This window comes from Pseudophryne corroboree, chromosome 7, assembly GCF_028390025.1.
Source record: "Pseudophryne corroboree isolate aPseCor3 chromosome 7, aPseCor3.hap2, whole genome shotgun sequence".
Classification (NCBI taxonomy): Eukaryota; Metazoa; Chordata; class Amphibia; order Anura; family Myobatrachidae; genus Pseudophryne; species Pseudophryne corroboree.
Genome location: NC_086450.1, coordinates 186,120,614 through 186,134,878, shown reverse-complemented (window position 1 = coordinate 186,134,878; position 14,265 = coordinate 186,120,614). Strand labels below are relative to the sequence as shown.

At 48.0% G+C, this 14,265-nt stretch overlaps 1 protein-coding gene across 3 annotated transcripts in view; it reads right to left on the bottom strand.

The window, feature by feature from the left end:
* TTLL4 (tubulin tyrosine ligase like 4) overlaps positions 1-14,265 on the bottom strand; it is a 286,952-nt gene that overhangs the window by 212,585 nt on the left and 60,102 nt on the right. For 2 of the 3 annotated variants that reach the window (XM_063933874.1, XM_063933872.1), the window contains exon 2: positions 2,815-4,180. In XM_063933874.1, the coding sequence (XP_063789944.1) occupies positions 2,815-4,067 (1,253 nt within the window). In that variant the 5' untranslated portion in view covers positions 4,068-4,180. Of the gene's footprint in view, positions 1-2,814; positions 4,181-6,031; positions 6,053-14,265 lie in introns of those variants that run through there. The other variant, XM_063933873.1, reaches the window with a different exon arrangement.

Here is a 14,265-nt window from a genome sequence, read left to right as displayed (position 1 = left end):
GAGATGAGCTATCATCATATAGACATCACTTTGGTGAATACCCGAGGCACTGACGAGAGGCCAAACGGTAAAACGTGAAACTGATACGGGTTCTGCCGTATCGCAAACCGCAAGAACCTCTGATGAGGTGGCCAAATCGGAATGTGTAAGTACGCATCCTTGAGATCCAGCGCAATCATGAATTCCTGTGGCTCTAAACCTGCAAGTACTGACCGCAGAGATTCCATCTTGAATCTGTAGTAAATGACGAACTGATTGAGGCCCTGTCATTTCAATATTGGCCTGACCGAGCCATCTGGCTTTGGTACCATAAACAGACTGGAATAAGAACCCTGACATCGTCGTGAACAGGGACCTGAATCAAAACAGCTGAATCCAGCAGAGACTGAATGGCAATTTGCCAAACCGCCCTCTTGTCGTCCGACACAGGCAGTCCTGTCTTGCGCAGAGGCGGTAGACAGTCGAACTCTATATTGTAATCTTTTAACACGAAATTGCGTATCCACCCATCTGTGGAAGTCTGGAACCACGCCAAATGGAATATTTTAAGGCGTGCTCCCACAATTGGAGCTCCAAGAAGGGCTGGGAGCCCATCATGCCACCGGCTTGTGGGTGACCTTAGCTTCCTGATTACAGGTGTTGGTTTGTTGAAAACCACGTCCTCGACCTCTCGTCTACTAGGCGTGGCTGTTCTTTTACCACGGCCTCGAAAGGGCTGAGGTCTAAAGGATTTGAAGGCCGGGCCAGAGTAGTTTATTAGCCTCTGCCTCCACTTGCCAAGACCGCAGTCAGAGTGCTTGTCGTAACTAGCGACGAGGAAATGCAAGAAGTGAGCTGACAGACGTCAGTAGAAGCTGTATCTAGATACTCAGCATCTTCACAGATGTGATCTGTGAGAAGTATAAGGTGATCGTCATGTAGACCAGACTTGTCTTAGTTACCCAAATGGCAATCAAACCAGGTGTAAGCAACACCCCTGCTGCTGTATACATGGACTGTAGCATAGCTTCTAGTTTACGCTCTGACGGGTCTTGAAGCGTATTAGCAGTTGTTACTGGATGTTAATTTTACAAACTGTGGAAATGGGCAACTAGACTTAAATCTGCGAGGTATAGAAACCCGGTTATCTGGTTTCTTCCGTGTTTCTACTAACATCTTATTAAGAGATTCCGAAACCGGAAAACACACGGAGCTCTGTTTCGTCTAGTAAATACTACCCCATCAGGCATTAGAGTTTCTTCAGACTCGTAAACTTCAGAGACTGATGCACTGCCCTGGTGAAATTAACACTGGCCGACTGTTAATATTGCCACTATCTTGCGCAGTGAGGTTTTGCTGGCGCCTTACCTATTATGTAACCAGACAAATTCCACGACTCCGTAAAATTCTGTATATGGCTGAAGAACAGTGTACAAATGAAAATTCCTACTAACACCCCTGCGCCATCTGGTGGAGAGTGTTGTAGGACCGGAAAGTTCTAGAAAAGAAACAGGAAGCATTGTAAAAAAAAAAAAAAAAAAATGGCCTCCAGCCATGTGCGTATAGTCTGTCACACAGAGCATACTACATATTGCATGTGAATGTTATAAAACGTGCCCTTATGCATATATAACACAATACAGCCTTCCTTAGCAAAAGCAGTCTATTGCTGCTGCTGAGGGCACACACTCTTTCCCCCCCCCCCTGCAGTTGCGGTGCATGAAGTAGGGGAAGTGAAACTCCTGTCTGTCCTGCATGAGCCCAGTAACTACGAGGACTGTTTTTTTAGGGACAGACCGCGGCAGCACTGAGCGCTGTCCGCGGTCTGAGTGAGCAGAGCCGCCGGCAACTTCCCCCTGCCCTTCTGAGTGACTGAGCTCCGTGACAGGGACAGACCCCGGCAGCAGTGAGCGCTGTCCGCGGTCTTTGCAGAGCATCAGGGAGCGCTGACAACGGCGCTTGGAGCGGCCCTGCAGCGCATCCCTCTGAGCGGCAGCCGGCCGCGCGACCTCCCTCACAGACGGCCCGCGGCACAAGCACTGACTGTAGTCAGTCTCCCCTCTCTCCTCCCCTGGCAGACAGAGCCGCGCCAGCCGCCGTTCGCGGGCCAAAGCTCTGAAGCGGGAGGGAGGGGGAGAGCAGCTGCGCAGGGCGCCGGACTGTCGTGTACAGGGACCTTTAGGCGAGGAGCGGACATCAGCGGCGAGCGGAGAGCGGTAGCCTTACCTATTATGTATTTCGGGGGAGGGAAGGGGGGGCCAGGTGGCAACGTGTAATAGTCCCCCACACGGCGGGGCGGCAGCCTGACTGACCGCCCCGTTCAGAAATACCTTTTTGTCGGCTTCTCCTCTGCAGCAATGCTGAAGTCATGTGCTCATGGGTTCTGACGGGGCTTCTTGATCAAGTGCCGTCCAGTCCCTTCTGCAGCCTCAGCTGTTATTAGCTGAGCTGCTTGTGACTGTGAGGGGGCTCCTTTGTGAGGCCCGACACGCCAAGAGCTGCACGCAGCAGCTTCTGTAATCCTGGACCCAGAGCTTTTGTGTAAGCTGGGAAAGGATTGTAATAGAAAAAATAAAAATACTCTAAAAGTAGAATATGTGGAGGAACTCCACGCTTTGTGCTCCTTCCATGTGAGCACCGAAAAAACACTGAGGTATTCGGGGAGTATGGAGGGGAGGAGAGTTACTGAAATTTAAATATTCAGTGCTTTCCTTGCTAACACCGTCCATATCCCAAGAGTACTCCAGTGACCCCTAGTGGATGAAAAAGAAATTACTGTTACATGAGATCTATAAAAAAACTGTGTCGTTATGCTGAATAAGAAGTACAACTTACTCTTGGATGCTGACAGCTGGATCAGAAACTTTATTAAGATGAATAGTTGAGATCTGGGAAGCCATGACAGTCATCTCACCAATCCCAGAGAGCTGGGGTTCACTTTTCACATCTTGAGCTTGAACAGATTGACACGAGTCACCTCCCGTTGAAGTCAGGCTGGTGCGAATCCGTTTGGTGCAGACATTGGCACTTTGAATGCTTGAAATACATGGGTCACCATTAAGGCAATGAACATCAGAAACCAGTTTGCAAGGTACAATGTCTTTTTGGTGTGCTAGATATGAAATAGGTGGCACAGTTTTAGCACAGCTAGCAAATACTTTGTCTTTTTGGCAGACTGGTTTAGAAGTTTCGGAGCTAGCAGACAAAGCATCTTGGCTTCCAGTGACACTTCTTACAGCTTCAGTTAGTTGGACTCCTCTGCAATTGGTGCTGACAACTTTATTAGGTAACTGTAATGCAGTGCCCTGTGTTTTGGCTGTTCCACGAAATACACTGGATGAAAAGGCTTTGCAGGAAATATTTTCTGTCCCAATATCACCGAGACTCGGTACTGAAACCATCTCACTGGGCTGGCCAAGATCGCCCTTCTCACCAGAATTCCAAGAAGCAGACTTTGCTCCAGCATGTTGGGGGCTCTGTGTCTTCTTATTATCCCGTTGGGCATGTAAAGGCACTTTAGCACTGCTGGGACATAGGAAAGAATTTGTGATTAGGGCTGGCCTGGAAGCATCAAAAGTTAGTTTTGCCACTGGACTGGTGGGCCTTCTAATACCAACATCAGGGAGCTCCCCTGATGCACTATGTAGATGGAACTGATCTATCAATGATGTAGTCATGGCACGATCAGTTTTGGAAAGTTTAAGAAAAGGCCCAATTGGCAGGTACCTGTAAGAGGTGAAGCAAGGCTTTTGACCTTCGGTCTTTTCACTTATGCCAGAAGCACCAATTTTTTTGTAAGTTTTATGGAAAGCCCACGTGGTCTCATGCATGCCATTAAAACATTTTGGCTCTGTCAATTGAGAAGACTTGGTCAGGAATGTCTTCTTCTTGCTGGGCTCACAGAGATAACAGTAGGCATGAGGAACCACATAGTCAACAGGTCGCGAGTAATGCAACAAACTAACATTACTCCCCTCCAACTTCAAAACAGGTGCGACCTTTGAGACAGGTTTATTACTTTTGGATTCTTTGGATCTGTCTGGATGTGGGAGAAGTTTTCTGATAACTGTCACGTCTAAACTCTGCATTATGCTCCAATGTTCTGGCAGATGCCATGAGTGGCCATTGCATTAGATCTTATTCCACAAACACCAGTTCATATGCCTCATTGCAGCTCTTGTTCTCGGACGGAACCTGCCACCTAAAACAGAAGAGAGACATGGTTATTAACCTCTTCAAGACCAAGGGCAAGTAGGACACATCTTTAGCACTGCAGGTGATTAAAAGGGGGAAAAACACAATAAGCAGTTAATGCTATTGGGGCTGATAGAGGGTACAAAGTAATAACATCACATTTACATCATGGATGCTTTGGTGGGGCACCACCCATTTTTTAAGTGTTGCAATGTGCCAGTCCTCCTTTTTTGATTAAGTCAAAATACACCCTGCATTTTTCAGCAGCATGCCACACAAATGCTCAAGTTACCACAAAGCAACAGGAGATGGGCAGGGAAAGGTCCACTGCCCCATACAATCTCTGCCACAGACCAGTGCATGCAAAGTTGAGCTGCCCACCGCCTGCCGAAGAGAGATGACGAATTAGCTTTTCAGTACGGCAGAGCAAAGTAGGTTGATACACAATCAGTTTGAGTTCAGGGATGAAATGCATCACAATATACTGGGTCGATAGTGTTATTTTTGAGATGTGAAAGGGTTACTAGAGACTCTGGTGGCAACCCCTTTTTTGAAAGAGCAGTGTATGTACCCCTCTTCCAAACTATGTGCTACTACTAGTAGTTTTTGTATGGTTTTCACTAAAGAAATCAGGACATCCAGGTTTTGGGGGATGGGGGGGTTGTAGGATCTGCACGCTTGTAATTTTTTTAGAACACATTTAGAAATCAACTATCTTTCCAAAATTATTAGGCAGTGTACTTTATAGTATAGGAGGAAAAAATATTTTTGTGAAGGAAAATGAGTAAAGGGGGTACACTGAGAGATCCGTGCTTAAATTCTAAGCATTCCAAATCTAGTTAGATCGCTCATTTCACCGCTGGATGAAATGAGCACCCCCCTTCCCCCTCGCTCAGCAGGGGGATAGATGCGGTCTGTGCTCGATCACTGAGCACACATCTCTCCTGTGTGTATGAGGCTTAACTGTGGAGCAGTAATTATTTTATTTTATTTGGTGTTGGGAACTCTAGACAACAGGTCTGCTTGGGAGACCAAATAAGAAACTTAATGTCCTGTGCGTCCAAGGCTCTCACCAACGTCCCATTTCATAGCACAGGCTTAGGGAGGCCAATCCTGGGATCGGCAGGATCCCGGGATTTGGGCCCAAAAATGCCGGGATTTGAATCCCGGGATTCACGGGATTACATTGCGCATGTGCGGGAGGGTGGGTGTGTAAGTAATACTACTTAGTATTAGGCGGGCGGCAGCCATAGACAAACACTGAACGCGGCTGCACTTCAAATGTAGCGCCGGCCACCAGCCAATCAGGGAAGCTGCCGCAGCAGCCAATCAGGAGCGACTGCTGCAGCCGCTTCCCTGATTGGCTGCCGGTCCGCCAGCTCTGGTTGGCTGGTCGGCCGGCACTTCATTTGAAATGGCGCCGCGTTCAGCGTGTCCATTGCTGCCGCCCACCTAATAGTAAGTGGTATTACTTACACCCACCTTCCCTCCGTGCAGTGCCAATAGCTTCCCAGCTTCCCTCCCGCACCGCTACCTACACCCTCCCTCCCGCGCCGCTACCAATCCTCTACGCTACCTACACCCTCCCTCGCTTCCGCGCCACTACCTACACCCTCCCGCACCACTAACTACCCTCCAGCGCTGCTCCCTACACCCTTCTTCGCTGATCCCTACTGCAATCCCAGGATTGAGCGTTTTTTCAATCCCGGGATTGAAAAAACGGCCCAGGATTGGCCTCCCTACATAGGCTGTATAAACATATTATAGAAACAGGCACACAAAGCAATTAGCAGTTGGAAGAGCTTACACAAAGCAGGGCTCAACATAATACTAATTAATACTTTCCTCTACTTCTCACCTTATCTACTCAGGAGGATCAGTTTCTAGAAGGCAGATTACATGGTCGATAGGGCTGACCCTGCGTTCCTAAGACAGCGTCTTTCAACAGGAAACGTAACTGCAGTCATTTACAGAAAAGTTAGATGTGTCACCAGGTTACGCCTTTGCAAACGCCTTTACACAGGCCATCGATCCAGACAAAAAATGCTTAATGAAGCCAAACGTACTACAAGCAGAATTATCATAGGAATAAACCTCTAAGCTTTATCAGAAGTGAACTTTTAAATTACTGTCATAAGGATCAGTGATCCCATATTAAAATAGAACATCCATGCTGCTCCAAGATGACCTTTAAAAGAGATGCCAAATTAGTTTCTTAATCAAGAGCAAAAAGGGGAGCTACATTGCAGCATGAAAAAACTAGACAGCTAAACAAATAGCAGGGAATGCAATATCCACAGAAGCAGAAGATCAGAGTGAATAAAAGTCAGGATCCAATGTACAGACAGACCATGTCTACAGATGTGTCCTCCTACATCCTTGCTGCAACCACATTAAACAGCCCTTATAGCCACTCCATGATGTTGCGTGACTCCACAGCGCTGAGCATTTTCATGTGCAACATTTTCAGTTTAAAACGCATCTAAGTTGCATTGCTATGTGAATACGATACAAGCAGCTTATGCAGATTAAAATGATGTGTGGCATGCGTATATTCTATGTGTGACTACGACTATCTGCATACAAAATGCTATGTTTCAGTGTTTCCCGGGAAAATCACTAACATAGAATTTCATATGCAGATACAGCTGCAGTCTCACACAGAATATAGGCATGCTGCATTTCATTTTAAATCAGCATAAGCTGCTTGTGCATCCTAGTTACATAGCAATGCAACTTCAACACATTTTTCAGCAAATATAAAAAAAAAGAAAAAAAAAAAAAAGGAGGGATGCCTAACGTTAGCAGACCTGCCAGGAGCTGCTAGCTGACTCACGCCAGGCATCTCCTGCTGCATGGCGTATTGGGCAGGATGTATGAGACAGGCAATAGGTCCACCCCATATGATCTGGCACATGTTGGGGGGGGGGGGGGGGGGGAGAAGAGAGGGGGCGGGTTTTGCGGGGGTATTCCATCCTTGACTATCCATGTTACAAATTATAAACCATTAGTAATCTTGTGTCGAGCAGAGTGACACACTGTGCTTAAAGCATGTTTTGCCCAGGAGGGGTGCAATCATTTTTGTGTCGACCACTGCCATATCAACCTTTTGTCCACGTTGAGCTTTTGTCAGTGTCGACCTAAAAGGGTGGCAAATCCCGGGCCATTTTTTCAATCCTGGGTAATAGGATTTTAATAACCTACCGGTAAATCCTTTTCTCCTAGTTCGTAGAGGATGCTGGGGATGACATCAAGACCATGGGGGAATAGACGGGATCCGCAGGAGACATGGGCACTCTAAAGACTTTTCATTGGGTGTGAACTGGCTCCTCCCTCTATGCCCCTACCCCAGACCTCAGTTGTTGGAACTGTGCCCAGGGAGACTGACATTTCGAGGAAAGGAATTACTTAACTAGTGGTGAGATATCTACCAACTCACACCCTCAACCATGCCGCACACATGGTATTCAACATAACACACACCAACAGGCATGAACTAATTGCAGCAACATGCTGAAACCAAGATAACACAACGTGTAACTGTAATAACTAAACTGCAGGTAAAGTACGCACTGGACGGGCGCCCAGCATCCTCTACGGACTAGAAGAAAAGGATTTACCGGTAGGTTATCAAAATACTATTTTCTCATATGTCCTAGAGGATGCTGGGGACGACACCAAGACCATGGGGTCTATACCAAAACTCCAGTACGGGCGGGAGAGTGCGGATGACCCTGCAGTGCAGATTGACCAAACTTTAGGTCCTCCTCTGCCAAGGTGTCAAACTTGTAGAACTTAGCAAATGTGTTTGACCCTGACCAAGTAGCTGCTCTGCAAAGTTGTAATGCCGAGGCCCCCCGGGCAGCCGCCCAAGACGAGCCCACCTTCCTAGTGGAGTGGGCCTTTACAGATGTCGGTAACGGCAATCCAGCCATAGTACGAGCATGCTGATTCGTATTTCTAAACCAACGTGCAATAGTCTGCTTGGAAGCAGGACAGCCAATCTTGTTGAGATCATACAGGACAAACAGAGCCTCTGTTTTCTGTATACGAGCTGTTCTAGCAACATAGATTTTCAAAGCTCTAACCACATCTAGAGACTTTGAATCAGTGAATGTGTCAGTAACTACTGGCACCACAATAGGTTGGTTTATGTGAAAAGCAGAAACCACCTTTGGAAGAAAATGTTGGCGAGTTCGCAACTCTGCCCTATCTTCATGGAAAATCAGGTAAGGGCTCTTGTGAGACAAGGCCCCCCAATTCCGACACCCGCCTTGCGGATGCCAATGCCAAAAGCATCACTACTTTTCAAGTGAGAAACCTCAACTCTATCTTTTGTAGAGGCTCAAAACCAATCCGATTGAAGGAACTGCAATACCACGTTAAGGTCCCATGGTGCCACTGGAGGCACGAATGGAGGCTGGATGTGCAGAACCCCTTTCACGAAGGTCTGAACATCTGGAAAAGAGGCCAATTGTTTTTGGAAGAGCACTGACCAGGCCAAAATCTGGACCTTGATTGATCCCAATCGTAGGCCCGTCTCCACACCATCCTGCAAAAAATGGAGAAAACGTCCTAAGCTAAACTCTTCCGTAGGAGCTTTCTTGGATTCACACCAAGACACATTTTCTCCAAATACGGTGGTAATGTTTTGACGTTACTCCCTTTCTGGCCCGAATAAGGGTGGGGATGACCACCTTAGGAATACCCTTCCTGGCTAGCATACGGCACTCAACAGCCATGCCGTCAAACGTAGCCGCGGTAACTCTTGGTACACACACGGCCCCTGCTGCAGCAGGTCCTCCCGAGGAGGAAGAGGCCGAGGATCTCCATTGAGTAACTGCTGAAGATCTGGGTACCAAGCCCTTCTTGGCCAGTCTGGGGCAATGAAGATTGCTCGAACCCTTGGGAACAGCGGAAGTGGAGGGAAAATATACACTGACAGAAACACCCACTGGGTCACTAGTGCATCCACTGCTACTGCGTGAGGGTCTCTCGACCTGGAACAGTATCTCTGAAGCTTCTTGTTGAGACGAGACGCCATCATGTCTATTTGAGGAACTCCCCAAAGTCTTATCACCTCTGCGAACTCTCCTGGATGGAGATCATGTCTGCTGAGGAAGTCTGCTTCCCAGTTGTCTACTCTCGGAATGAATAATGCCGACAGAGCTTGTAGATGTTTTTCTGTCCAGCGGAGGATTTTTGTCGCCTCTGCCATTGCCGCTCAGCTTTTCGTTCCGCCCTGCCTGTTTATGTATGCGACTGCTGTTACATTGTCCGCCTGGATCTGCACGGGACGGTCTTGAAGAAGATGTACCGTTTGTTGAAGGCCGTTGTAAATGGCTCTTAGCTCCAGAACGTTTATGTGAAGGCAGGCTTCCTGTTGTGACCAACGTCCCTGGAAGTTTTCTCCCTGAGAGACTGGTCCCCAACCTCGGAGACTTATATCCGTGGTTACTAGGACCCAGTCCTGAATCCCGAACCTGCATCCCTCTAGTAGGAGAGAGCTGTGCAACCACCACAGGAGCGAAATCCTGGTTTTTGACGACAGGATTATCTTTCTGTGCATGTGTAGGTGTGACCCCGACCACTTGTCCAGCAGGTCCCATTGGAATACTCTGGCATGGAACCTGCCAAACTGTATGGCCTCGTAGGCCGCCACCATCTTCCCCAACAACCGAATGCACTGATAGATCAACACACTTGATGGTTTCAATATCTGTTTTACCATTTTCTGGATTTCCAGAGCCTGTTCCAGCGGAAGAAATACTCTCTGAACGTCTGGGTCTAGAATCATCCCGAGGAAAGACAACCTTGTCGTCGGTTCCAACTGTGACTTTGGGTAATTTATGATCCACCCGTGTTGGAGTATTGACAGGGAGAGGGATATGTTTTGTAATAACTACTCCCTGGATCTCGCCTTTATCAGGAGGTCGTCCAGATAAGGGATTATATTGACTCCTTTCTGACGAAGGAGGACCATCATCTCCGCCATCACCTTGGTGAATACCCTCGGCGCCTTGGAGAGACCGAAAGGTAATGTCTGGAATTGGTAATGGCAATCCTGAATCGTGAATCTCAGATAAGCCTGGTGAGGAGGATAAATGGGAACATGCAGGTAAGCATTCTTTATGTCCACCGACACTAAGTAGTCCCCCTCTTCCAGACTGGCAATCACCGCCCGAAGAGATTCCATCTTGAACCTTTTCAGGAAGAAATTCAGATCTTTTAGATTTAGGATCGGTCTGACCGAGCCGTCCGGCTTCGGAACAACAACCTATAACCTGGTCTTGACATAATTTTTGGATTGCCGGTTACCGCTTCTCTCTCTGGCGGAAAAGCTGGCAAGGTTGATTTGAAAAATCGGCATGGGGGGGGACTTTTGAAATTCTAGTTTGTATCCCTGGGATACTATTTGCAACACCCAGGGATCCAGGCCAGACAGAATCCAACCCTGGCTGAAGAGCTTGAGACGTGCTCCCACCCAAGGGAGTTCCAGCGTCATGCTGGGGATTTGGCAGAATTAGGGGTAGACTTCTGCTCTTGGGAACCTGGAGCCGGAGTGGGCTTCTTTCCCCTTCCCCTACCTGCAAAGAAGGGGGAACCTCTCGCCTTTTTGTATTTATTGGGCTGGCAGGACTGCATTTGCGAGTGATAGATCTTTTTTTGCCGGTGCAGGCGCAGAGGGCAAAAATGTTGACTTACCTGCGGTAGCCGCCAAGACTAACGCATCCAGGCCATTGCCAAATAAGGCCTCACCTTTATATGGGAGAGCCTCCACGTTTCTTTTGGAATCTGCATCCGCGTTCCACTGGCGAATTCATAACGCCCGCCTAGCCGATACTGCCATGGTAGCGGCTTGTGAACTCCAGAGTCCAATATCCTTCATTGCTTCCAGCATGTAGGTGGCAGCGTCCTTGATATTCCCTAACTTAAGGAGTATCTCATCTTTATCAATCGTGTCAATTTCTGATGACATGCTTTCTGACCATTTTCAATAGCGCGACTCACCCATGCGCAGGCAATAGTGGGCCTGAGCAGTGTACCATTGGTAACAAATGGATTTCAATGTCGTTTCCATTTTGCGGTCTGCCGGCTCTTTAAGAGAAGCCGTGCCAGGAGCAGGGAGAATTACCTTCTGTGTCAACCTGGAAAGTGCACTGTCTAACACAGGGGGTGACTCCCATTTTTTCCTGTCTTCAACCAGGAAAGGATAAGCTATGTGAATCCTTTTGGAAATATGAAATTTTTTATCAGGATTCACCCACATCCCTTCAAACAGAGCATTTAGTTCGTGTGAAGAAGGGAACGTGACTTTGGATTTCTTTTCATTACATAAATAAGCTTTCTCCTGAGGTACAGGAGTAACCTCCAACACGTCCCTTATATCCACAATCATATATTGTATACTTTTTTTTGCCAATTTATGATCTCTCTCTCTGGATTCACTATCGTCATCACAAGATTCAGAATCCGTGTCGGTATCAGTGTTTACAACATTTGCAAATGGTCTCTTATGTGACCCAGAGGGGCCGCCCGCATAAGGAATAACAGCATCCTGAAAAATCACATCTTCCACAGATGATTTTCTCAAGCATGCAGCCTTAGATTCAGACTTATCTAATCTATGGTTAATCAGATGCATACTGTCACGTAGCTCTTTCACCCATGCAGGCTCTTGGTGTGTCGGTAGCGCCACCACAATACCTCTGTGTCCCTAAAATGGCTTCCTCCGGGGAGGAACTCCCTGCCTCAGACATGCCTCACACGTGTACACCACACTCACAGACACACTGGGACTTATTTTGGGGACAGACACACAGTAAAATCTGTCAGAGGGACACAGGATAGGAGCAGCCAGTTCACAAACCCCGCGCCAGTATTGCCTGTGAACACAGTATGTCCACAGCCCAAAAGCGCTTTTAAATAGTAATATACACTATCAAATACACCACAATCGCTTTGGGCCCCCCTTTATAGCATCCTGTACTTGTCAGAAGTGGAGGAGAGGACCAGTGTGTTCTCTGCAGCTCTGAGGAGAGAGAGAGAGAAAATGGTGCAGAGTAGTGTGCTGGCTGCCTGAGGAAGAAGCTCCACCCCTCAGTATCCATGACAATATTTATACTGGCGGGGGTAGGGCTGTGCCAGCGGCATCTTATGCCCCTTTTAGCCAGTTTGAGGTATTTTTCTTGCTGCCCTGGGCGCCCCCCGCGCGCCCTGCGGTGCGTGTGGGCAGCAATGGCGCGCTGCGCTCCCGCCAGCCGCACCTCAGCTGTCACTTACTTGATTGAAGATCATTCTTCTCATACTCACCTGTCTTCTGACTTCTGGCTCTGTGAGGGGGGTGACGGCGTGCTGTGGGAGTGAGCATCTAGACACGGCTAGCGTTCAGTTCCCTCAGGAGCTAATGGTGTCCTGTCAGCCAGAAACAGAGCCATGAAACTGAGGAAGTTGGTTCTGCTTCTGCCCCTTCAGTCCCACGAAGCAGGGAGTCTGATGCCAGCAGATCTCCCTGAAAATAAAAAACCTAACATAAGTCTTTTCAGAGAAACTCAGTAGAGCTCCTCAGAGTGCATCTAGTCGACCTGGGCACATTTCTAAAACGGAGGTCTGGGGGAGGGGCATAGAGGGAGGAGCCAGTTCACACCCAATGAAAAGTCTTTAGAGTGCCCATGTCTCCTGCGGATCCCGTCTATACCCCATGGTCTTGATGTCGTCCCCAGCATCCTCTAGGACGTATGAGAAAAAACAGTTACCCCTTCTCAGGTCCAGCTGTCGGAAGGTCCGGGCAGCAGACAACGGGTATGGGCGTTCTGGGCAGACGGCGAGTGACCTTTATCACAATGCCATGCTGCGCAGAGCCCGCAGGTGCACAGCCTGGGGGGACGGGGAGCCAGGCAGCGTCTGAACCATATAGTGAACCGGCATAAAATAGAAATAAAAATTAAAAAAAAAAAAGACCCACCCACCACAAACCCCCACTTCCCCTCACATTGGCCCGGCCAATCCTAGGATTAGATACCGGACAATTTTAGGCTAAAATCCCAGGCTCCCGATTTTGGGATTGGCCACCAGTGTGAGGGTGGTTCCTCTTGCTGCGGAGAGGGGCAGTGCAGGCGGTGAGGTCCAGACAGCTGGCGGCAGGCTGCGCAGCGTGTCCTCAGACTTCACGTCACGCAGTGCGAACAGCCGGGGTCAGGGGTAGCCGGGCAGCATCTGAGCCTCCTGTGGAAGCTCAACGCTGCCTGGCATTGAAAAGAACAAAGTGGCTGATCAATCCCCAGGATTGGAGTTTCCAATTCAAGGCAATTTTTGGCTAAAATCCCGGGATCCCGCTGATCTAGAGATTGGCCACCATACAACCTAGTTTTTGTAGATCTTCTATACCAGTAATGGCTAACCTAGACACTCCAGCTGTTGTTGAACTACACATCCCAGCATGCCCTGCATCAGTTTCAGCATGGCCAAACAACAAAACTGTAGCAGGGCATGCTGGTATGTGTAGTTCAACAGCTGGAGTGTCAAGGTTAGCCATCACTGTTCTATACCATGCCCGTAAGTCACAGGCAGCTACTTGGGGCTAAGCCAAATTTCTCACACACACACACACACACACATGAGAAAAACCACAAGAAAACAGTAAGATCAATAAGGAAATATGCCTTTGTGGCTCTTGCCACCGTGATAGTTTCTAGTGTATTCAAAAGCCGCATTGTCATGTCTTATATATTACTGCATATCACACAATCGCTGCATCTATGGGTACAACTTCAGAAACATTGGACACATTTTTTCACAAAGCTTGCACAAGGCCTGTTTGAAATACACAATTAGAAGCTGTACGTCACGGTTGAAGAACAGCAAGCACTGCAATAAATAACAGCAGGTTACTCTGACTCAGCACAGTGCATTCATGCTGTTCTCAGGCACGGATCCAGCTGTGAGTACAACATTATTCTCAGAACTTGACATCATGTGGATTCTGTTAACAGTGAACACTGATCGGTGTTCCAGGCTCTACCGCAACATGGTTTTATAGGATAAGAGGCAGAACTAAATCATTTTTGGATTAAAGATATATAATACAGGTCG